Source organism: Syngnathus floridae, chromosome 3 (genome assembly GCF_059516105.1).
Source record: "Syngnathus floridae isolate MCC-2025c chromosome 3, RoL_Sflo_1.0, whole genome shotgun sequence".
Taxonomy (NCBI): domain Eukaryota; kingdom Metazoa; phylum Chordata; class Actinopteri; order Syngnathiformes; family Syngnathidae; genus Syngnathus; species Syngnathus floridae.
The window spans coordinates 2,511,066-2,536,919 of record NC_142415.1 but is presented as its reverse complement, the minus strand read 5'-3'; the positions used below and the strand labels follow the sequence as shown (position 1 = coordinate 2,536,919).

Here is a 25,854-nt window from a genome sequence, read left to right as displayed (position 1 = left end):
TATGTATTGTTTCTCATTATTATATATACTATATAAATACACACATGCAAGCACATAATAATAATAATAATAATAGTAGTAAAAATAATATAACGAATCCCATTAATCATGGGGATACATTCCAGAACCACCCACGAGAGGTCAAAAGGTTTTGATTTTGCAGCAGATTCACTCCACCCAAAACATCTCTGAGGCATCCATCCATCCATCCATCCATCCATCCATCCATCCATCCATCCATCCATCCATCCATCCATCCATCCATCCATTTTCTTCCGCTTATCCAGGGTCGGGTCGCGGGGCAGCAGCTTTAGGAGGGACTCCCAGACTTCCCTCTCCCAAGCCACTTCATCCAGCTCATCCCGGGGGATCCCAAGGCATTCCCAGGCCAGCCAAGAGACACAGTCTCTCCAGCGTGTGCTGGGTCGTCCACGGGGTCTCCTACGGGTGGGACATGCCTGGAACACCTCCCCAGGGAGGCGTCCAGGAGCCATCCTGATGAGATGCCCGAGCCACCTAATCTGGCTCCTCTCAACGTGGAGGAGCAGCGGCTCTACTCCAAGTCTCTCCCGGATGACCGAGCTTCTCACCTTATCTCTAAGGGAGAGCCCGGACACCCTGCGGAGGAAACTCATTTCAGCCGCTTGTATCCGGGATCTCGTTCTTTCGGTCACGACCCATAGCTCGTGACCATAGGTGAGGGTAGGAGCGTAGGTAAATTGAGAGATTTACCTTTTGACTCAGCTCTCTCTTTACCACGACGGACCGGTACAGAGTCCGCATTACTGCCGACCTTGCACCGATCTGCCTGTCGATCTCGTGCTCCATCCTGCCCCCACTCGTGAACAAGACCCCCAAACAACTCCTCCACTTGGGGCAGGATCTCATCCCCGACCCGGAGAGGGCATTCCACCCTTTTTTGACCGAGAACCATGGACTCGGATTTGGAGGTGCTGACCCTCATCCCGACCGTTTCACACTCGGCTGCGAACCGCTCCAGTGAGAGCTGGAGATCACGGCTTGAAGAAGCCAACAGCACCACGTCGTCTGCAAAAACCAGAGACACGATGCTGAGGTCTCCAAACGGGACACCCTCAATGCCTCGGCTACGCCTAGAAATTCTGTCCATAAAAATTATGAACAGAATCGGTGATCCTTGGCGGAGTCTAACCTTCACTGGGAACAAATCCGACTTACTGCCGGAAATGCGGAACAAACTCTGGCATCGGTGATACAGGGACCGAACCGCCCTTATCAGTTGGCTCGGCACTCCGTACTCCCGAAGCACCCTCCACAGAACCCCCTGAGGGACATGGTCAAACGCTTTCTCCAAGTCCACAAAACACATGTGGACTGGTTGAGCGAACTCCCATGCCCCCTCGAGGATCCTGCCGAGGGTGTAGAGCACTGTTCCACGGCCAGGACGAAAGCCATGCTGCTCCTCCTGAATCCGAGGTTCGACCTCCCGACGGACCCTCCTCTCCAGCACCCCTGAATAGACCTTACCAGGGAGGCTGAGGAGTGTCATTCCCCAGTAATTGGAACACACCCTCCGGTCCCTCTTCTTAAAGCGGGGAACCACCACCCCAGTCTGCCAATCCAGAGGCACCGTCCCCGATATCCAAGCAATGTTGTAGAGGCATGTCAGCCATGACAGCCCCACAACATCCTGGGGCCCTGCCACCGAGGAGTTTATTAACTACCTCAGTGACTTTGAACCCAGAGATTGGAGAGTCCGCCTCAGAGTCTCCAGGCACTGCTTCCACAATGGAAGGCGTGTAGGTGGAATCGAGGAGGTCTTCGAAGTATTCTCCCCACCGACTCACGATGTCCCGAGTCGAGGTCAGCAGCACACCATCTCCATTGTAAACAGTGTTGAGGGTGCACTGCTTCCCTCTCCTGAGACGCCGGATGGTGGACCAGAATTTCCTCGAAGCTGTCCAGAAGTCATTCTCCATGGCCTCACCAAACTCCTCCCATGCCCGGGTTTTTGCCTCAGCAACCGCCGAAGCCACGTTCCGCTTGGCCATCCGGTACCTGTCAGCTGCCTCCGGAGTCCCGCAGAACAAAATGGCCCGATAGGACTCCTACTTCAGCTTGATGGCATCCCTTACTGCCGGTGTCCACCAGTGGGTTCGGGGATTGCCGCCACGACAGGCACCAACAACCTTACGGCCACAGCTCCGGTCGGCTGCATCAACAATGGAGGTGCGGAACATGGTCCACTCGGACTCAATGTCCCCCGCCTCCTCCGGGACGTGGGAAAAGCTCTGCCGGAGGTGGGAGTTGAAGCTCTTCCTGCCAGACGTTCACAGCTGCGTTATGTCACAGTACGTTTGGGCCTGCAAGGTCGAACCGGCATCTTCCCCCACCATCGGAGCCTCCCCACCACCAGGTATGATCAGTTGACAGTTCCGCCCCTCTCTTCACCCGAGTGTCCAAAACATGCGGGCGCAAATCCGATGACACGACGACAAAGTCAGTCATCGTACTGCGGCCTAGGGTGTCCTGGTGCCAAGTGCACACATGGATACCCTTATGCTTGAACATGGTGTTCATTATTGACAATCCGTCTCGAGCACAGAATTCCAATAATAGAACACCGCTCGGTTTCAGATCGGGGGGGCTGTTCCTCCCAATCATGCACTTCCAGGTCTCACTGTCATTGCCCACGTGAGCATTGAAGTCACCCAGTAGAACGATAGAGTCCCCAGAAGGAGCGCTCTCCAGCACTTCCTCCAGGGACTCCAAAAAGGCTGGGTACTCTGAGCTGCCGTTTGGTGCATAGACACAAAGAACAGTCAGGACCCGTCCCCCCACCTGAAGGCGGAAGGAGGCTACCCTCTCGTTCACTGGGGTGAACCCCAATGTGCAGGCGCCCAGCTGGGGGGCAATAAGTATACCCACACCTGCTCGACGCCTCTTACCGTAGGCAACTCCAGAGTGGAAGAGAGTCCAGCCCCTCTCGAGAGGGCTTGTACCAGAACCCAAACTGTGTGTGGAGGCAAGTCCGACTATGTCTAGTCGGAACTTTTCTGCCTCGCACACCAGCTCACAATGCACCTGACCCCTTTGGCCCCTCCCTTGGCAATGTTGTACTGCACAATACAGTCGAAATATGTTCAAATTCATTCTCTTGACACACAACACAACAATCACCTATTGGGTACGTTCTCCAGCTTATGTTTAGGGATTGCTGCAGGACTTCTGGAGGATCCACCCACAGGTTTGTTCAGTTCTCCCCGAGATGCTGACTGTGTAATTGTACGTATACTGTTACTGCGCGGACCAGGAGTATGGAGGTTTGTGATGCTGCTGTTCCGCTGTGGGGAGGAAGTTTGAATGGAGGGATCCTGGCTTGTGATGTCACTCTCCTGTTCATCTGTCTTTTGATCCCCCACTTCTTCTCCTGGAGTCTGAAGTCTTGCTGAGAAATGGTTAAACATTACAGTGTCAGTGGCTATGTTTATTCAGTTATTTATTTGGATTAAAAGTCTGATTGGAATAAAAATGTTTCATGTTCACACAGCATTTGGAATATTCTGACCAGATCAAGCCCATTACGGACAAAATTTTATTCCGAATGAGAGGGGTGGTTTATGTCGATTGCTTAACGCACATGAAAACACTCATAGCAAAATGTTGGAACAAACTGCCTTTACCATACGCGATTCTCTTATTCCCGTAAACTGCCTCTTCCTTGGTTCATCATTGCATGCAGAAGAATGTACAGCCGGCCTTCTATCTTAAAAATCAGCACTGGCAAATACAAAAGTGCAGTCTGGAGGATAAATTGCAGTGCTAATAGGAATTGTAAACTTGACATAACGCAAACGAGAAAACTAGCCGAAATAACGCTAATGTTTAAAGTAAAACGGACAGAGCGTTGTTTTGTTGAAATAGAAGACGCTATGGTTTCTTGTACAACTAAAGATCCATCCATCCATTATCTGAACCGCTTATCCTCATGAGGGTTGCGGGCTCTTCTACTATTCCCGATATATTTCCTCAATCTACGTATATCAAAATGATTTCTTCTGATTGAAAGTGTGATCCATGAACATGCAAGTCCTAATCGGATCAATATTTTTAGTGTCCATGAAAACGGTGTATCCAATCATAAATTTAATCCAAACTGATCAAATTAAAGACATTTTCCATGTAAACGTAGCCATAGAGAGAGACCACTCCACAAATTCACCTACCTGCAGCCATCTGAAAGACTTTCTTTTTATCATCAGTACGCTCCTAAAGGGATTAGAAAGTTACTGTTAGATATTTTCTATTTTTCTCAACCTCTTTCAAATGTACAGAACAATAGTATGTTATTTCCCATATTTCATTCATTCACTGGTTTTAAACACAGACGGTCCGAGTTGGGTTCATTCAGTTGAGTTTATTGGAGGCACATGGGCAGTAAACTGTGCCTTAAAGTATGGGTGCAGATGGCACTAGGAACAGGTGGGGAACTAGCCCCAATACATTAGGACCATGATCGGCATTCACACTTAGGGCGACAAAAAATAAATAAAAAAATAAAAAATCGAATATAATGTCCCGTGAGAATTTCAATCACCTACTTTCTGATCTAATCTCTAACTCGGGAAGGAGACTAATCTTACAAGACACATACAGTAGATTACATGCTATCTACTACTCATGTAAACACTATTGTCGCATGTTATTGTACATTTATAAGGCTGGGAAGCACAGGGAGCACACAACTCTGGTGTTACAGCCTTGTGAGCTCTAATTTCCGGCCCTCACCTTCACAGTAGGCGCTCGTCTTTCCACGCTGGTAGAAATGAGGTGCTTGTTCAACGTGTAAGACTTCAGGAACAATTTTCAGTTGATGTTTCTAACTTTTTTCTCCTTAGCAAGGTAAGTCAATTGTTGACTTTAAAAATACTGTAAATATACATACACGTCTGGTTTTATTTTGACCAAAAACTCATTTTTTACAGTGTGAGGTTTGCGGCCAGGGTGAGGTGGCCATGTGGTGCCTGTTAAGAATGTTCACAAATAAGGGTGAAAATGAGGAAACAAAAAATAATCGCAGTGTTTCATCGACAACGATGTAAATGGACCATTGCCGAGATATGGCAGGTAATTGTTTTGTGTAGGTGAAAATAACATTGAGAATCTACATTGAAGTAATAACAGGCATTAGATATTCTGTGAAAATGTGTGTTCCGGGGAATGTGAAAATACATGTTACGTTGAAAATAGTTCCCAAGGGATTCTAAATTTACTGAACAATATAAATTTGGGATGGAAATGATGGAGATGAATTTAATTAGTTAAATTCCATATTTACTTGAATATATTTTGTTTGGGTTATTTTTTGGGGTGGAAATGGGAAATTCTGTGAAAAGAAATATTGAAAAATTAGAAAATATTACCTCAGCTGTCCTAAATCTTTGGAATTTTCGAATAGTTGAGATGTGAAAGTTGCTGAATACAGAAAAACTGATGAGATGAAAAAACTGGTGAGATTAATAATAAAGTTTTGGCGTAGAATAACATGTTAATGCTGTTCGGCATTCACACCATTACTGGACTCAAAGCAGTTTATGGTTTGTAAATACATTATGTAGCAGTTTAAACACACCTGAATTAAATTTGCTACTCAAATGTAAAGACCCAAGAGCAAACCAAGCAAAATAATGTTTCAATGACTTCAAATCAAGGATTTTCAACTTTAAAAGCTACATATTGTCAATTAATAGTTTGTTTGAAACTCACTGTCTGGAGCTGCATCATCAACTGGTTGTTGGTGAATTTCAGAGATCTGGCAATGGCCTGGAGATAGTATATTAGCATGCTAAAACACAAAAGATGTAAATCATAGTAAGGGTTACACTGTGTGTGTGGGAGTACAAGTGTGTGTGCGTATGAATGTGAGTGAGAGAGAGAGAGAGAGAGAGAGAGAGAGAGAGAGAGAGAGAGAGAGAGAGAGAGAGAGAGAGAGAGAGAGAATGCATATGCGTGCGAGTGTATGGTCTTACAAGAGAAGAAGTAGTGCTGGCAACACTACAACAGGGCTGGTGATGTAACTCATCACTTTACTGAACCACAGGGGAAAGTCGCTGGCCACTGTTTCAGATATGATGTCATAGATTTTCTCTTGACCACTGCAAAATATTTTTATTCTTTGATTATCACACTATGAAACAAGATAAAATGTTATCATCCTTAAATCCCTGCCGTAATGAGAATCACAAGACATGTACTAGTTAATCAGCAACAAAAAAACGCTTTGAAATTAATTTCAGTGAGTTAACGCAGGTGAAAAAAGACCCAAGTACTTTAACAATTATGAGATACAGTAGACATACTGTATTGTGTCAAAAAATACCATTTGTCAACTGTGGCCAATTGGTTTAGAACAATGCCTGCCAATGTGAGAATCCCATTTTTTGTCACTATACTGATGGGTTGACTCCAATGACTACATTTTGGGAATTCAACTATGACAATGAAGAGGGTTCATTTATTAATCCATTTTCTGAATAGCTTATCTTCATAAGTCTCACGGTCGTACTGGGGTCTATCCCAGAGTCTTTGGGTTCCAGGCGGAGTAGACCCTGAACTGTTTGCCAGCCAATCGCAGAGCACATATAGACAAACACCTACTCACACACACACAATCACACATTCAGAAAATTTGGAGTGGTCAATCAGCCTACCATGTAAGTTCTGGTGGGAGTAAACAGGAGTACCGGGAGCAAACCCACATAGGCACGAGAGTATGCAAATTCCACACAGGAAGTAGCCAGAACCGAACCCCGCACCTCTGGACTGTGAGGCAGACATGCAAATCAGTGCCCCAGCGTGCCACCCATGGAGAGGGTTCGTCTTACCTAAATGGTCCACAGTGCTGTGATGGTCGGTATCTTACAATGGCAAATATTGTGGGCAGCATACACAAAAAGAGCATAAAGAGCAGCATCGCCAAGTAGAAATTATTTGATCTGCAATAAACAGACAGCAAGATTGATTAATTATGAAATGGATAAAGTAAAGCAAATCACAGATTATGTTAAAAGTGTCTTTAATTGATATGTATGAAAGTATACTGTGCTGATAATGCTGACTATTAGAAACTTTTTTTAGGCTTTTCCTTTACGGCATGCATTTCCAAAGTCCGGCCCGCGGGCCAAATCCGGCCCCCGGTCACATTTCATTTGGCCCGTAGCTTCGGTCTTATAAAGTATTATTAATGGCCTGCCTGCAGTGTCAAACTGAATAAAAAAAAAAAAAAAATCATGAAACTTGAAACTATAGATCCTCCTATTACCAAAAGGTGGCAGCACCACCCCTCTACGCTCATTTCTGCCACGGCGACTGCAAAGAAAACTAGGAAAGTTGACATTGAAGGCCGTTTTTTTCAAGAGAAATGGGAATTACATTACTTCTTCACTGAAAATCAAGGCGATTGTGTTTGTCTAATTTGTAAAGAGACGGTTGCCTTGTTTAAGGATTTCAACCTAAAGAAACACCATCAGACTAAACATGGTAACACATACGACAAGCTAACAGGGAGTGACTGCGCTGATAAAGTGAAGCAGCTCCAAGCTGAACTGGCATCACAACAGCGATTCATTACGTGGGGCTGTGAGTCAAAAGTAAATCAAAAGTAAAAATTACTTAATATTAAATATTACGAAGTAGCCATGTTAATACTGTTGATGTTATGAACCTGTAGGCGTGACAAAAACTATTACTTTCTGAAAAATATTGTAAATGACAAGAGAAAATTTCACTTGTTTTAAGTTTTAATAATAACAGACGACTTTGCATTACTTATAACTCCTGTTTAAAATGTTCATGAGGCAAAAGTAATTTTAAACTCTTGGAAATTTAAGGTATTTCATACAGTTTGTTCAATGTTATCTGACTCTTCGGATATGAATGAAAGGCAGAATTTGTGTTTTTAGAGTTGTTCACATCTTTCTGAGTGGTTTATATTTGGTTATTTTGTCATTTAAAAAATAAAGACAATTGGGACAAGGAAATTGGTTTCATAACAGTGTGTATTTGCATGAAATTTCTGTAGTTAAAAATGTCTGAAAAACTATTGGCCCCTGGGCCCCTTCACTTTATCAAATCTGGCCCTCCATGCAAAAAATTTGGACACCCCTGCCTTACGGGTTAGTACCTTTTTTTAGGATTGTGTAAAAAATTAATCTGACTGCTTAATTAATTCTGTTGTAAAGATACTGTGGTGCCTCTACTTACGACTAGCCACGCCCCTCCATCCCGCCTTTTGCTCTGCCATTCCCTGTTCGTCTCGGCACGTTAGCAGTGTAAAAACAAATAGTGTAGTTGAGTATGTCTCCAAAGACTAGCGATAAAAACTCGGAAACATAAAGGTGCATGGCAAATGCATGCAAATCGTCGAGCTCACAACAGAGTATGGCCGGTGTTGTACCAAGTAGGTATCCCTGCTGCAGGAGGCATTGAGTGAAAGGCGGAAACCATTGCCGTGCGGCAGACACTTTTGTGTTTGTCAATTTCCATCTTTAGAATATAAATTGGGTATATGAGGTCACACTTAATAGAACTAGCATGCAATAGCATGTAATAGTGCAGTTAAGTATCTTTCCTGTGCTTAGGGGCTTGAGTGTATGTGGGCACTATTTTACACCACATCTGGTGAGCCAGATAAACATTGTAGGGGTGAATAATGTGCGACATCATCAGTGGTCAAGGACATCACTAATGTAATTGTGTGTTTCTGGAGGATGAAGAAGACGCGTAAGACACTGTGATTTACCACCATTGCCACAGATCTCGAAAATTGTGAGATGAGAAAACCAGACTGAAGCCCATAACTGACATGGTAAAATAATACAAATATGTCGAGGACGAGATCTGTATCAATTAGAGAATAACATTCACTTGCAGGGTGTCAGAATGGCAGACTGATTTGAGAAACTGGCTGCTCAGCACATCAAATAAAACCTGCCTTCCACACTCAACCCCCACCATTTTGCGCACAGAGCAAACAGACCCAAAGAAGACACCATCGCCATAGCCCTTCACTCCGGTATATGTAATGTATGTACATAATGTATGCACGTACGTACGTACATTATATATATATATATATATATATATATATATATATATATATATATATATATATATATATATATATATACCGTCATTTTCGGACTAAAAGTTGCTCTGGAATATAGGTCCCATTGGCCATAAAATGCACAATAACGTGAAAAAAAAAACATATATAAGTCGCTCCGGAGCATAAGTCGCATTTTGGGGAGAAATATATTCGACAAAATCCAACACCAAAATCATACATGAACGAGCAACAACAGGCTAAACGATAGGTATGCTAACGTGACATAAACACAAACGAAGAGCTGAGAACGGGACTGCCGTAACATTCAGAGTTATTAAAAAAAACTATTACATAAATAACACGTTTATAAAACCATCTGTGTCACTCCAATTCATTAAATCCATCGATTGTCCTTTGTCAACAATGGGTGCGCGCCGCTGACGGCGCTTGCACTTCAAAATATTCCACAGGCCCATATAACGATATATTAATTAGATATCAAATAACTATTATATATAAGCAATAATATTATCAAACCATCTGTGCACTCTAAATCATTAAATCCATCCATCAAATTCCTCGTCCTTTGTCAAAACCGCCGCGCGTGCGCCCTGACGTCAGCCTTGTTGTTATTCCACAGATCGAGTATATAACTATATTGTAGCGTTAACAAAGTACAAGGAAAGACGTTGGTTTGGTAAACAGCTCTTTATTTAACAAAACAAAATTCCAGGCGTGTGGCAGCATGGACTTCAGGCCACGGAGGTGGAAGAGAGATCCATAGGACTGGGCGTGCGTAAAAGCCATGACCGAGCCCCATCCACCGTCCACTGACAGCCACCCGGCCGAGCGCCGGCCCCCGACTTCTATCCACGGATGTGAAAGAGAGCTCCGTAGAGTAGGACCAGGCGTGCGTAAAAGCCATAATAGTTTTTCAAACCTTCTGTGTCACTCCAAATCCTTCAAACGCTTCGTCCTCCGTGTCACTTAGAAACAAAGCTGCTAATGATGCCGATAGTACGTCATCTTTGTCATCCCGTGATCAATCTTTGTCGTTTTTGTAAACTACCGCCACGCCGCGTCGCGCTGCTTACGTCACTTGAAATTCAAATTACAGTAATCCCTTGCTAATTTGCGGTTTGTTTATCGTGGTTTCACTTTTTTGTTTTGTTTTGAACATTTTTGAAAAAAAACATAAATCGCTCCTTATTATAAGTCACCCCCCCACCCAAACTATGAAAAAAAACACGATTTATAGTCCGAAAATTACGGTATATATATATATATATATATATATATATATATATATATATATATATATTACGCCGACACATTAATAGTAGGGTAAAACTAATCTGTCTTACGACCTTGATCTTGTCATGAGTTTGTATTTTCAATAAATCAACCAATAAATAAAATAACTAAAGGCCCAATAGTTTGCTGTAAATTACTTACTATGATTTGATTAATCTTGACTGACGATGTCAAGCTGCTGAATTACACTTGACATTTGGTGTCACGGAGCTGTGCCGCATACATCCTGCATACAGATCTCAAGAAAACACAAATATTCCGCTCCCCCATATTGACAGGTCAGGTCAGGTCTGGTATGGGGGCCTGCGTCGCGGTGACGCTTCACTGCGCTCACCTTCTTGCTCCACTCCATCGGTGACCATACAGCGTAGGACCGAGTGCCCGCCCGACACCCCCACAATCTCAAGATGCTTCCCGAGCTGCTCCGACCACCGCGCACGCGGTCGCCCTACTGGGCGCTTCCACCCCCTTAGGTCCGGAGGGGACAGAATCCTGTTCGCTGGATCCGAGGGCAAGTCACGTACCACGTGGCCGTAGAAGGTCAGCTGTCGCTCCCATGTCTGGCAGTTGACGCACTCCATCCGCGCTCGCTTGAGAACCGTCTGGTTTGACACACGGTCTCGCCAGTGGATCCCGAGGATGCGACGGAGGGAAGTGCACATAAAGGTGTTCAGTCTTTGCCTTTGCCCGCCAGTCAGTGTCCATGCTTCACAAAAATAAAGCAAGACGGGCATGACCAGCAAGCAAAAGATTTGAGCCTTTGTCAACGTGCTCATATATAAGGAGCCCCAAACAGTCCCATTCAGTGAGCCCATTGCTCCATACGCAAGACCAAGCTGACGAGCGACCTCAGCCTCACACGAAGTGGCGCGGTGAACCACGCTGCCGAGATTAGTGATCTCCATCTTCTCGCCAGCCACATCGGCTGACTCGATAGCAGCGTCCATATAGCCACCGAAGACCTGGATCTTCGTCTTGATCCAGGAGAAGCGCAGTCCCAGTGGGTCCGCCTCCTTGCTCAGTGCTTCAAGTGCTTCGGTCAAGACGTCTAGGATCTCCGCAAAGATCACAGCGTCGTCAGCAATGTCCGGATCAGTGATCCGAACATTGCCGAACGACGCCCCGCAGCCCATCCTGTCTACAACGCGGCCCACAATCCAGTCCATACAAGTGCTGAAAAGTGATGGGGCTAGTATGCACCCCTGCCTCACCCCAGTATTGACTGGAGAGAAGTCAGAGGTGGTGCATCCGTACTTAACAGCACTTTCTGTGTCGGGGTATAGAGCTGAGATGAGATGGAGAAGCTGCGGGGGGATCCCGCCTAGCCCCAGAAGTCTCCACAGAGCATCTCTGCTGACTGAGTCGAACGCCTTCTTGAAATCTATATAGGCTGCAAGCAGCTTTCTATCGAAATCTCAAAAGCCCTCGGTGAGAACACGAAGCGTGAGGATGCGGTCTACGGTTGATTTTTTTGGTGTGGAACCGGACTGCTAAGGGCGCTGGTGGTCTAAGAGCTGCTGACGTATCCTGTTCAGAAGTACCCGGGCGAAGACTTTGCCTGGCACCGAGACAAGGGTAACCCCTCGGTGGTTTTACACTCCCGGATATCACCCTTCCCCTTCCAGGTAGGGACGACAACACCCCTTTTCCAGTCGATTGGGATGAGTCCCGAGCTCCATACGGAGCAAATCAGCATGTGCAACCATCGGAGGGCGGCATCCCCTCCAGCTTTGAACATCTCTGCACAGAAACCGCAGCTTCCCGGACCCTTTCCATCCCTCAGCTGGCCCAGAGCCTTTCGGACTTCCTCAAGGGTAGGCGCATCAATGCTGAGGGGTGGGTTAGGCACCAGGTTCTGGATGCCCACAGCAGAGAGCTTGCAGCGTGGAGGTTCAGCCCGATACAACTCCTCAAAGTATTCGGCCGAGCGCTTCAGCCCATCTTCTTCCGATAGGACACTGCCATCAGCCGCTAGGACCGTCAAGCTGCGCGGGCGGGGCCCGGACGAGCGGAGTTCTTGAATCGCCTCGTAAGCCAGGCGAGCGTCACTTTTACCCAAGTGACCCTCGGCCGCTTCACAGAGATCTCAAACCTGCCCCTCATGGTCCCGACCAGCAGCTCAAATGGCTTCTCGCCACAGTTTCCTGTAGCGACCGGTTCTGCCATCTAGTCTTGCCTTGGGGCACTCGTCGATTATGTCCACCGTCTCCTGGGAAAGGGCACTCCGACGATCCCTAGGGATCTCTGGAATGCTATCGCTGGCAGCCGCCAGGACTGCGTCTCTGAAGCCCTCCCAGAGTGCCAGCGGGTCCTCTGTTGCGCCCAGCCCACCAAGCCCTCCAGCCAAGTTCCCGGCATACGCGTCCGCCACGCCAGGTTTCTGCAGTCGACTGATGTCCAGCCGAATCTGGCCGGGCGTTGCTCTACTCGGAGCTCGAAGGCGTAGTTTCAGCATTGCCACAAGAAGCCTGTGGTCGGTGTTGAAGAACTGTGCACTTCAGAACACCCTGCAGTTCTGCAGCAGGGTCCAGCGACCGTCCACAAGTACCTGGTCAATCTCCTTCCTAACCAGGCTGGTATTTGAATACCAGGTCCAACGCCACGAATCCGGCCTCTGGAACCATAATCCACCAACTCTCAAACCATGACTCCTGGCAAAGTCAAGCATCATGGTGGAGTTGGTGTCACGTTCCCCATTGGGGAAATTTCCAAAGCGATGAGGACCGACACATGCCTCGTAGCCATCCCTGCAGGTACCAGCAACAGCATTGAAGTCCCCAAGAACAATCAGCGTGTCCCTCCCAGGAACAGCGTCCACGACCGAGCTGAGTTCAGCGTAGAAGTTTTCCTTCGCAGACGGCTCACTCGTCCCGGTGGGAGCGTACACTGCGACAAACGATACTCCGCCCAACGAGTGTGCGAGCTGTAGTCGCATAATATGCTCCGAGACCGACGTGACCTCCTTTATCTGTGACGCCACCCGGTCGGCCACCACAATGGCCACTCCCTGTTTGTGCTGACCGTCGAGTCGACCAGACCAGTGGTAGATGTATCCACCTGCCCTGATCTCGCCACAGCCCGGCCGCCGCACTTAAGAGAAAGCAGCCACCGCGATGCCCAGCCGAGCGAGCTCCGCCAACAAGGCGGGCACGTGGGAGTCATCTTGGAGTGAGAGTACGTTCCAGGCGGCCACCCGGACCAAACGCCTCAGGTTCAACCGAGGGTTTCGCGATCGGGTGAGCGACACCTCTGCACCACCGCAACGTGAGGCCGTGCCCATACCGACCCGGTTGCTCCGGGGTTTACCCTCAATCGGGTTGCAGGGGTCCCGAGGGCTTTGCCCCACCGCCTTTATACGCTGCCATATTTTGGCCTCGGGGGTACTTCCCCGGAGCGGGTTTCTAGTATGATTTCGTCGACGTTCTGTTGCGGGTGAAATTTAAGGGGGTTGGGGGTGCAAGCCCCACTCCTCCATGGCTGCGGACGCAAGAGATGCCATCCCTTTCACCACCTGGGCAAGTGCCCAAATACCGCCGATAACATTGACAGCTTTGCATGAAAGAAAAATACTATTATCCTGACTGTTACGTCAAATCCATCCCTCCATTAGTAAAATCACCAGTGGTAAATGTATCTATGTTTTATTATGAAGCAACATTTGTCCAGTTAGGAGTACAGTGATCCAATGTTTATTGCTGATAATTGGTTCCAAGACCCCCCATGATAGGTGAAAATCCGCAATGAAGAGTCAATATTTTTACGATATCCGTACAAGACTTTTATAATTTTATTTATCAACACTTTATTGTATTTTTAAACAGCCCATGTTGCATTTAGTTGTCTTGCCTCGTTCGTGACAAAACAAAGTGCACATCTGAGATGCTGCTGATTCTGCTGACGCAAATGAAGTGGAAGAGTGGATACGTTGCGGGAGGCTGAGATAAAGCGTGGTTAGAGCTGCTCTTACAGCTCTACGGCAATTAACAGCAAGGATACAGATCAACATGTTCCCATTGGTCAAGTCTCCTCTACCAGCCAATCGTGTGCTGTGAAATCGTATGGCAGACAAAGCCCCGTGCTCCAAGTGACACCGCAAAAAGCCACGATGCACCAAATATATCCGCAATTTATGTTTTCATAAAAACCCGCGATGCACCGAGGCCGCAATATGTGAAGTGTGAAGTGGCGAGGGAGCACTGTAGACTGTAGACCGTAAACTTTTCAAACCATTATACTGTAGTATGCTGTCTGTTACAGTTGATGTAAATGCCTGACCTGGATGCTTTGAAGACTTGCTGATGGGGAACATTACAAGTGAGGACCGCCCAGCTCCGGAGATACATTAGCCCAATCAACTTCAACACATTGAAGGCAGGAAGACAAGGGGAGAAAAAAGCTCCCATCCTGTGGGAAAGAAAGTTATTTACACACCAACTGGGTGACAACGGTAAAAGACATTATGTTCTTTACTGCAAGGTGACAATTCTGAAATTATATGATGAAACCTGATGTGTCAGCTACAGAAGTGCAATTGAGACATTGTGGGTGTTTCTAACAAGGGCATGGATAGTGAGCAGTACAGAACAGACGGTTAACTTTTAAACAGAACTTCAATGGCAGTCAAGCTACCTAAACATTTTACAAATCTTTCAACTTACCAGATCATCCCTTGGTTATAAATCAAGTGCAGGACATTTTCTGCTATTTTGAATTCCCCATATTCAGGCTGGAAATACAAAAAAGAATATTGGTATCGTTTGAATCTAATCTAATCTCATGAATTTCCCAATTTGATTTGGGTAAATGTACAGTACAATATACCAATTGCAGAATTTAATTAAATAACCACCAGCGAAAGACTTAACATAATTGCATTATATTTCTCAGCATACTAATCAATTCTAATGACGTGAAATCATTTATGAAGTATCCAATACCACATAGTAGGGAATCAAGGGTATGGGGTGGTTATATATTGTATAGATTACATATTGTCGCTCTTGAAAAAGAGATTTAGGAAAAGGTTTAAAAATTCTTAGACAATATTGTGCTACAGGAGAAATTTTTAATAATGTACCATTGCTGATCTCATTATTTTGGTACGCAATGCAGCTTAAAAATCTTCAGAGACCGCATTAAAGACAAATATAACATCCTTGTGAATAAAACCAAAATGAAAAGTTAATGTTATATTATTATTATTGTTGTTATGGTTGTTATGATTAGGGCTAGGCAATAATTCAATATCAATATATATTGCAATAGACAGCTGATCAATAACAATAGAAATTGCGCTCAATATAATATCGATTTAAAAAAAAATCAGGAAGCAAACCCCAATATCTTCATTCTGCATCTAGGCAGAGGATACAGTGTGACATTACATTCATGCCACATTGACACAAGGGCCCAAAGGAAATTAGGATCACTAAAATGTGCTTTAGTACCAGATATTTTGAATTGTTTTTCCTTTTGAGAGTTGTTTTATTTAATTTTCATCTTTAATCAACTTAATTGTCTTTAATGTTATCTTCAATCTATTTGTTTTCTGATTTTCAATCAGAAAAAAAATCAATCGTGGACTAATGTGAAATATGTCCATTGTGATGCATTAAGCCCTACTAAGCAGATTTTGTTTAAAAATATGTTTATTTAATATTTTAAATGACTAGTTAATTTGACTTTTTCATAGTCACGTTGAAGTTGAAGTTTATTTTTGAACATGAGATCAACCAAACAAAATCATTTTTTTTCACATTTTCACATAATTTCATCTTATGCCAATTGACTGTGTATTTAAGGTTAAATATTATATTTTACAATAAATTAATCAATTTTTTTCCTCTGGTTCTTATTTTGAAGATTATAAAAAAATAGCAACATGCATCGATACAGTTAAAAGTTATAACATGATATATTTTTTAACCATATCACCCAGCCCTATTTATTTATCCATCCAGCCATCCATTTCCTATACTGCTTGTCCCCATGGGGGTCGCGGGCGTGCTGGAGCCTATACCAGCTGTCATCGGGCAGTAGGCAGGGGACACCCTGAACCGGTTGCCAGCCACTAGCAGGGCACACAGAGACGAACAACCATCCGCACTTTCACTCACACCTCTGTGCAATTTGGAGTGCTCAATCGGCCTACCAAGCATGTTTTGGGGATGTGGGAGGAAATCGGAGTGCCCGGAGAAAACCCATGCGGGCACAGGGAGAACATGCAAACTCCACACAGGGAGGGGCGGAGGTGGAATCGAACCCGCACCCTCCTAACTGTGAGGCGGACATGCTAACCAGTGCACGCCCCTGTTAATTAATTAATTAATTAATTAACCACTGCATGTGCTGACATTTTCACCTTCAGTCAATTTAAGAAATGTGAAACATTAAGCATATTAAAAAAACTGCTTCATTCATTAATAAGAAAATAATAATGGGTTAGTTCGGTGTTCAACTTACAAATTTGCTCTCCAAATCCCAACAGCAACAGTCACTGAGGTAACGAACGACCAAGCCTCTAATGAAATCAATGAGCAGGATGCTGGCCACTGTAAAGATCATGTCTATGATGGACAGCTTCAGCATTTCCTAGAGGTTTGGTTTAAACATGAAGACAGAAATAGTAGTTATACACCAAACAAAAAAGGTCTCTATTTCTATTTAATGCAAATCGTGTCATGGAAAAGACTGACTCATTTTTATTTAAAGTCTTTAAAAAGTTTAATTTATCTTCCATGGATGGATTATCAATGCATTAGCTACAGTAGACCAATTAGCATACTGTAAACAGGCCCTGTCTGAAAGACCAAATTTTAGGAACAGTCAGTCTTGGGGGGGATTTCAGAGATGCGTCCATAGTACTACATCAGTATTCATCAAGTATACGTACTACATCCAAACAGTGCTTTATGTCTGAAATGGTCATACATTTTTTTCCATCACCGTTGATTTGATTGTTCATGCGTGTTTGTTTGCAACTCCTGATTGAATTCAACAGTTTTGTGTATGCAGCAGGTTCCAAGGCTTCCAAGGTCCCAGGCTCTCATAAACTTCATCCAGATTCACCGTGGTGAGGTGGTTTCGTGTGAGTTTATTTCTGTTTTGTCATTCCTTGTTTTATTTTGAAAATCCTGACTCTCCTCGTTTCAGGTCACTTGCCTTTCCTCATGTAACATCAATGTCCACCCTTATTCCTGATTATGTCCACCTGTTTGCCATTACCCTCACATGTGAAATAAGCTTTGTCCAAATTCACGGGCTGTGTCCTTGAAGGCCGCTCTTTTGGTCACTTTTTCAGTTGGATGACGTCACCTTCGGAGCGACACGACTGCACGTGAAAAATTCTAGCCAACATATGCTGTCTTTGAATCCAGCCTTTAAATCTGGCCTTCTTTTTATAGCTTGCTTCTTTTTTAGTTTTAAGAGTAGAGCGTCCAAGTATTTTTTTTAGAAGTGACTCGTTTTTTTTTTTTCAGGTTAGTCATCCTCCCAGTTGGAGAGCTTTTAGTTTGTTTCATAGTAAAGGAAAATGTGCTTTCGGCAGTTTGCAAACATATTTTTTAAGGTTGTGTTAAACTTATAATCATATTAATATCTAGTATTAGAGTGCTCGTGTGGATTGGTGGGGGGCGAAGAATGTGCAGGCCAACTGCATGAACTTGTTTTCTTGGAAGTGTTGTGTATAGGCCCAGACAGGGAGCACCGGACGAGATAATCTCAAGGTCGGTGAGGAACGAGAACAACAGCACGTCTATGAGACCGGGCTTCGAGGGGAAAACCCAACCGTCTGACCTCAGCGACACCTGGACGGGGAGGAGATGGCCATCCACCAATCATCTCACAATATTTTGCATGCTTTAATATTCATATTGTGTTTCTTTAAAACTGGGCAACCCGGAAGAATGTGTCGTCTTTTGGTGGTCACAAAAACGCACGAGCTTTAGTGTGAGGGACCCGGGACCCAGGCCTGTATTAGTGCGCTTTGTCAGGAATAAATAATTGGTAAATTTGGTCTAATTGATCTACTGGTCTTCTCTTTGACAGAACGAACTCGCAAAATTGTTAGGTGCGCCAGTGTGTGGATTAGGACATAGCAATTTATGAGTTAAGTGTTGATCACAATTTGGAGTCAGATCAATAACTAGAATCCGTGACCTAACAATAGTCATTGTTTTCCTATCTTTAATAAAGCTCTTTCTTGACGGCCAATTCATCTCTGCGCCTGAGTCCCAGCTTGTCTGTACAGTTTGGCCAGTATGGACCCAGCAGAGGAGCAGATGGCCGCAACATTGCTAACTCAAGAAGCCTGCCTGTCGAGTGGCAAGTGAAATTTCAGATGACCTTGGCTGCACAGCTGTGTAAAATTTCAGCGCAAGTTAGTGATCTGCTGGACCACCCACATTACATTATTAGCTCTTGCCATGCTAGAGACCCAAACAATCACACATGTTCGACCTGTGCCATATGCTAGGTGGGTACTCAATCTAGGCTCCCCTGAGCAAATCTTTGGGGAGCCTTGACAATTCAAGGCATTTCTAACAGACTGATAGAACAGATAACACTGTTAGAAACATTTTTCCAACACTTTGAACACTCTCCCGAGGCTTTTCCCACAGAGTGATGGCTTTCATGATTTCCCGCCTGATAGGAAGAGCCAGAGCCTAGGCCCCGGCAGAAGTGGCATATAACTTCCTGCTTTGCGGGTCTGTCACAGACTTTCGAGATACCCTTCAAAGCTCTTCGATCATGCCTGCTTGGACCAGGACAGTCCTTCTCAAATAGTGGGGTGCGCCCCCCCTTGGTATCGCAACCAAGGAGGGTGCGTGTGACACCAGGGAGCATGCTTTTCTTTTGGCTGTACTATATTAAAGGATAATTAGACATCCACTGCAGTAGGTGGGCGTGGCGGTATCACTGTAAGAGTGGGGAAAAAAAGACAGCCCCTAAGCGGCCTCCCCTACGAGTAGCTTACAAGTTTAATAAGCCTACAAAAGCGAAACTAATGTCTTTGCCACGTCTGCAGACCGCACAAAGCCTAGCTGGTTTAGCGTTACTGTAGCTCAACGTTGAAGGCCTTACCACCGCTAAACTCAACGTCATCGAACAGATCGGCATTAAAAACAAGGTGACTATAGTTCTACTGCAGGAGACCCACATCGAACTTCTTGAAGCTTCCTGGGTACTCTGGCTGGTCACACCGCCGTCAAACATCACGGCATAGCGACGTTCGTTCGAAACGACATGGCTTGGTCAGCCATAGCACAGTCCGCAAAGGATGCAGAGGTGGAAGTGATTACAACTAAAGTGCAAGACACCGCCATCGTCAACAACTACAAGCCGCCCCCGGACAGGTTCACCCCAACATCTCTGCCAGATGTCCCAGCCCCCGCCATGTATGCTGGTGATTTCAACAGCCAGCCCACAGACTGGGGCTACAGCAGCTCCAACACTGATGGTGAATTCCTGGCAGAATGGGCCTCGGCCGCGGAGGCAACACTCCTATACGACCCAAAGGAGTCACACACTTTCTACTCTGCACGCTGGAACAGCATCACCAACCCAGACCTGGCCTTTGCAAAATGCTGCGACAACGAACCGCTACCAGAAATACGTATCCTGGACAGATTCCCCCGTTCACACCATCGACCATCGCTTATAACCATCCCATCTCTGGCCCAGCCTGTGGAAGGGAAGGATGTGAAGAGGTGGAACTTCCGGAAAGCAAACTGGGTAGGCTTCTCACAGCAAGTGAACAAGGCAGCTGCTGGTCTCCCACACCCACACCCCACCAACTTGGACATCGCCTACGAGTCATACTGCAAGATGCTGCTGGCCACCGCCAAGAAGAAAATCCCCCGCGGCGTACGCAAAGCCTATGTTCCCTGCTGGGATGACGAATGTGAAGAGCTACTTCGCGCCCACACAGAATCACAAACTAGTGAAGACAGGGACATAGCCGCAAACAACCTAATCTACAGACTAAATGAGAAACGCAGGCAAAGATGGACGGAGGCAGAGGAAACAATTGACTTCACACACTCTAGCCGTCGGGCGTGGCAGACCATGAACAAGCTGATGGGCAGGTCGACAACTCCAGCACAATGTCCCATCTCTGCAAATTCCATCGCGTCACTACTGCTGAGCAATGGCCGCTTCCCCAACGCAGACAAGGATTTCACCAGAAGAACATCGGTGAGGGTCCATGACCTGCACAGGGCACCAGGCTTTGATTTCAACTTATCCCACGACTTCACAACACAAGAATTCGGGCTGGTCATCCAACGGCTGAAAACTGGTGAGGCACCAGGCATCGACGGCATCCACCCGGAATACATAAAACATCAAGGCAAGAAGGCAACCGACTGGCTGTGCTCCTTTCTCTCCATGTGTCTCCGGTGCGTGATGCTACCAAAGATCTGGCGCCGTGCCAAGTTGATTGCACTGCCGAAACCAAACAAGCCTAGTGATGACCCCAAGGGATACCGACCCATCTCACTGCTCTGTGTTCCATACAAGCTCCTGGAACGTCTCCTCCATGCACACTCAACCCAGTGACCAACAGGCTGGCTTCCAAAGTGGTAGGTCCACGGCGGACCAGGTCTGTGCCAAGACAGAGGACAGCTTCCAAGCAGGGAAGACAGCTGGTTCTGTCTTCTTGGACCTCACAGCTGCATACAACACTGTCTGGATGCGTGGGCTGCATATGAAACTCCTGGAAACCATCCCAGACATGGTTATGGTTAACTTCATCATGGAGATGCAGAGCAACCACAACTTCCGGCTACACACCAGCAATGGACATTGCAGCAGGGTGAGGAAACGACACGTTGACCTGGCTCGCCTCAACGGAGCCACAAGTCTGACGACACACGACAGAAGAAGACTGTAAGTGTGCGCAAGGAGTGTTCGCTCTACAGTGTAGCGCGCACGGAACATACGCACACACAGCACAAAGCAGGCGATAAAAAGCATAGTGGAACACCATGGAAAAATATTTAACAGGATTGAAAAGAACGGTGGAGAGAGACGGCGATAAGAGAATTGAGAGTCACGCGAAAGCAAAAACAAGGAAATATGACGAAACGTATGTAGCGCTCGGCTTCAGTGTGACCACGATGGGAGACGAGGAAAGACCGGTGTGTTTACTGTGCCTTACAATGTTGGCAACGGGCAGCATGAAGCCAAATAAATTAAGGCGGCACATATAGGCATTGCACCCCAATCACGCTGATAAGATGCTTGAGGTTTTTCAGCGAAAACGAGCTGAATATTGCCAACAATCATCCCACTTTATGAATGCTACTTCAGTCAATCAGCAAGCACTGTAAGCATCATATAAAGCAGCGTACCAAATTACCCCACACCATTGCAGAAGAGCTGATACTACCTGCAGCCGTGGATATGGTCTCCGTCATGCTGCCTCATCATGATTAAAAAAACAGCACAAATTGATCTATTCATTTTTGTTTTGTAGGTTAAAATGTTTTATATATTGTGCTCCTGAGTTAATGTTGCTGATTACTTTGAATTGAATATTATTTATTGCTGTTATTTAATTTAATATTATGTATGTTTATTATTATTTTATTGTATTTTTTCAGCATAAAATGGCAGTTGGTCAGGAACGTTTATAGTTTAAATAATTATAATTTATTTTTTAATTTCAGGCTAAGTGATGCACATTGAATCTGTTCTGTTAAAGACTAAAAAACAATGTTATTAATAGGGTATTCTTTATTGTAAGTTGATCTTTCTTTATTATTTATTTTTGTTTTCTTTAATGTTAATAACATGGGGGGGGGCGCGAAATGTTTTCTTCTCCCTAGGGAAGGCATCACAGAAAATGATTGAGAAGCACTGGACCAGGATAAGGCTCAGGAGTTAAGCAGGCTTAAACAAGGCAAAGAATCAGTGACTGCATCCCCTTTTACACCCTGACTGTAGAGAGCCGGTGGAACTCTATGACGTCTTCCTTAAGGGGCTGGCAGAGTCCATCTTGGAGCTACACGTTCCAGTTGATCTGTCACGTAATCTGGACAAGGGAGTCTAAGGAGCAATTCGAGAATTACTGTCAGCAATGAAACAGATCACAGATTGCGGAAGGTCAAGAAGACTTGGAGTCACAGGTTGAGGATGACAGAGGGATTCCCAAGCATCAGGTGCAACCGCTCCTCACTGTTTGCCATCTAACCAGTCCCAGCACATTCCCTTGGGACAAGAGGAGGAGCCCATGCAACTGGGCAGAGCGTGGAGGAGAGATCGCGCAGATAAGAGGAAGGTCGGTGCTTTTACAGTGGAAACAAGATCACCTCGTATCAGCCTGTCCAGCCAAAAGGACCAGAGTGGAGTAATAAACCTCCATGTACTATAACTCTGGAGCATATGATAACCTAATAGACTGGGGGCTTATGAGACATTTAATACCCAGACCAAGCCACTGATTAAGCCTATGGAAAACAGGGTTTAACACCCCTAGCAGCCACGACGAATACCCAGTCATGCCATTAGGACTCACTAATGCTCCTGCGGTTTTCCAAGCCATGACTGTGTTGAGAGACTTTCTAGACCAGTTTGTGTATGTTTATTCATTCTTGTATATTCACCAGACCTTGCTCGGCATCAGATCCATCTTTTAAAGGTTCCTCAAAACCTGCTCGAAAACCAACTATATGTCAAGGCTGAGAGTGTAATGACTGAAGAGGAATTGGGGGATGGAACTTGGTTGCTGCTCAGGGAATCTGCCAGTGCCTCTTCCACACCCATTTCACCACTTATACCAGTTCTTCTGTGATTCAGACTTCCCCTGTTGCTCCAGCCGTGCCTCACAGTGCTGGAAAACGCTCCCATCACCTTCTGACCTCCGTCAGAAGTGAGAGAAATAGGGCTTCTGCCACTCATATTTGAAGTGCTAGCAGCTCAACAACTGCTATATTTCATCATATAATATCTCAAACAGGATTGCATTTTTGCTCTTTTAAGATTCCAGATCACAGGTTACAAATTTCTAAGATTTAATCCCTATGATTCACATGACAAACTTCAAGTATCTGAGAATTATTTTTAAAGTAACCAACCTATGGACAGTTTAGAATCTTTAATATATCTAAGCACATGGACATTCAGAAAGGAAGGCTGGAGCAGAGATTTGAAACCCAAACCTCAGAATTGTGACGCACACGTATGAACCACTCACTCACTCACTCACTCACTCACTCACTCACTCACTCACTCACTCACTCACTCACTCACTCACTCAATACTGCCAAACGAATATGAAATTAACCTAATATTTAGAATAATTCAATTAGGTTGTAGGCATCAAGTGAGCTGAGAGGAAAAACAAAGCATCGAAGTATGTACTTCTAAACTATCAGCTTATCACTTATCGATTTGAAACCCAAACCTCAGAATTGTGATGCACACATATGAACTACTCACTCACTACTCAATCCTGATTCTCAGAATGACAAGAGGTCGATCATTTCAGACAAGATATTTCCTAGAATTGTTATCATAACATACAATGATGATGGTAATAATCTGTTTTGCAAACCCATATTTTAATTTTCAGTTTTTGCAAATTAAAACCTAGTTGTATATTTCTTTACAATTACAATAGGTTAAAGGGATGGTATACTGAAAATTATTAAATTTTCACTAACTAGCCCAGTTTATGTATTTCTTGTTATCAGACAAATGAAAGAACAAGCATTTTGTATTTTATCCATTCATTTTGGAGGAATAATGAAACAACAAATGGCTTACAACACCTACTTTGGAAAAGGAATAGCCCCCCACTCCATGTCTTGGTTGATGTCACCGAAGAAAGACAATTTCCCCATTGTAAATCATTGTACAGGCTATCGCTTAAAGTGTACAAAAACAGCTATACATTGACACCAAAATTTACATGGACATTTTTACTTATGACTACTTCAACATATATCACAAAGATTAGCCTCTCCGTGGCTGATTTAAGAGAAACAAGCAGCCTCTCTGCAGCTGAAGTGCCCTGTCACATCTTTCAATTTCCTTCACCAGTCACCAACATACGCAAACAGAACGCGTTCCGAGAGACTTAATGTAAGCTGAATAGTTCATACGTCGTCATGCAGTGAGCCCTCACCACTTTGCGCCTCACCTATTGCGGACTCTGTTTTTATGAAAACAAATATTGCGTTTACTATATTTGGTGCGCCTCGGCTTTTTGCAGCGTCACTTGGAGCGCGGGACTTTGTCTGCCCATATGACTTTACAGCGCACTATTGGCCGAGAGACCAATGGGAACAAGTTGATCTGTATCTTTGCCGCTGATTGGCTTAGAGCTGTAAGAGCAGGTCTAACAACACTTTATCTCAGCCTCCCACAACGTATCCACTCTTCCACTTCGTTCGCGTCAGCAGAATCACAGGACACATGAGGAAGAGCAAGTGAACTGAAATCAGGGGAAATGGGATTTCAAAATAAAACAAAAGGACAGGACAAAAACAAATCTTAGACGAGACAACTTCACCATGGTGTGACAATATCTCATCTATAGATTACAATTCAAATTCATACATTTTCTATACCACTTGTTCAGTGTCACAAGCCAGCTGGAACCTAACCCATTTGACTAAGGGTGAGAGGTGTGGTACATACTGAACAGATTACAGCCAATCATAAGGATTGACCACAGCACTATATTGGATTTAGGCCACTTGACATATTATTACTTAACTGTAACTACTGTAAATCAAAAACATTACCTGCCCAACATAGGTTTCCCAGCACTGGTCCTGTTGAGAGCGAGTGTTCTTTTCAAACTGAGCTGTCTGGTTGGAGAGGGTCTCAGAGCTGCCCCTGCTTCTGTTGGTGACATCCAGCATTGTGGTAATGGTGGCGATGGTGCTGTTGCGATGTGAGATCTCAGACACCAGGGTAGTAGATAGGCTGGATGCAACAGGCTGCGCGATAGTTGCTAAGTAGGAGTTGGTGTCAGACCAGTTAGCTGGACTTGCTGGAATCTGGGAAACATCCATATATATACTGTCTTTACCATGACAGTCTGTCTCTTTTAAATGTGTAAAATCTCCTAAATTTTATTTTTCCAAGTACATTATTGTATTTTGTTAGCCTTACATTAAAAAGTCATGAAACAAGTTTTTTGCAAACACCAACTAAGTGACTGTGACAAAAACAATAATCAGACTCTACCCAGGACTGGTGGCCATTCACACTCACATGCTCACTCAAATTGGGTGGGAACTTAACCTGCCTAGGTATTTAAAGGCAAGAGGTGCTTTCAGTAATTTAGAACAGTTTAGTCATAGACTTATAATGACAATTTTTGTCCATTAGGCCACTACATTAGCAGTGACTGGGTTCCTTTAGGTATGCAAAAGTTTGAGCACCCCTGATCATGTTCATGATTTTCCTTTATAAATCATTGGTTGTTCGGATCAGCAATTTCT

At 44.8% G+C, this 25,854-nt stretch overlaps 1 protein-coding gene across 1 annotated transcript in view; it reads right to left on the bottom strand.

Moving 5' to 3' along the window:
- Positions 1–25,854, bottom strand: part of tmc3 (transmembrane channel like 3) — a 112,279-nt gene that overhangs the window by 3,223 nt on the left and 83,202 nt on the right. Inside the window, exons 13-21 of the mRNA XM_088371486.1 lie at positions 25,150–25,407; positions 16,862–16,990; positions 15,058–15,125; positions 14,675–14,803; positions 6,864–6,974; positions 6,009–6,134; positions 5,746–5,824; positions 4,206–4,248; positions 3,160–3,427 (exon numbers count right to left, since the gene is read on the bottom strand). Of these exons, the coding sequence (XP_088227612.1) occupies positions 3,160–3,427; positions 4,206–4,248; positions 5,746–5,824; positions 6,009–6,134; positions 6,864–6,974; positions 14,675–14,803; positions 15,058–15,125; positions 16,862–16,990; positions 25,150–25,407 (1,211 nt within the window). The remainder of the gene's footprint in view (positions 1–3,159; positions 3,428–4,205; positions 4,249–5,745; positions 5,825–6,008; positions 6,135–6,863; positions 6,975–14,674; positions 14,804–15,057; positions 15,126–16,861; positions 16,991–25,149; positions 25,408–25,854) is intronic.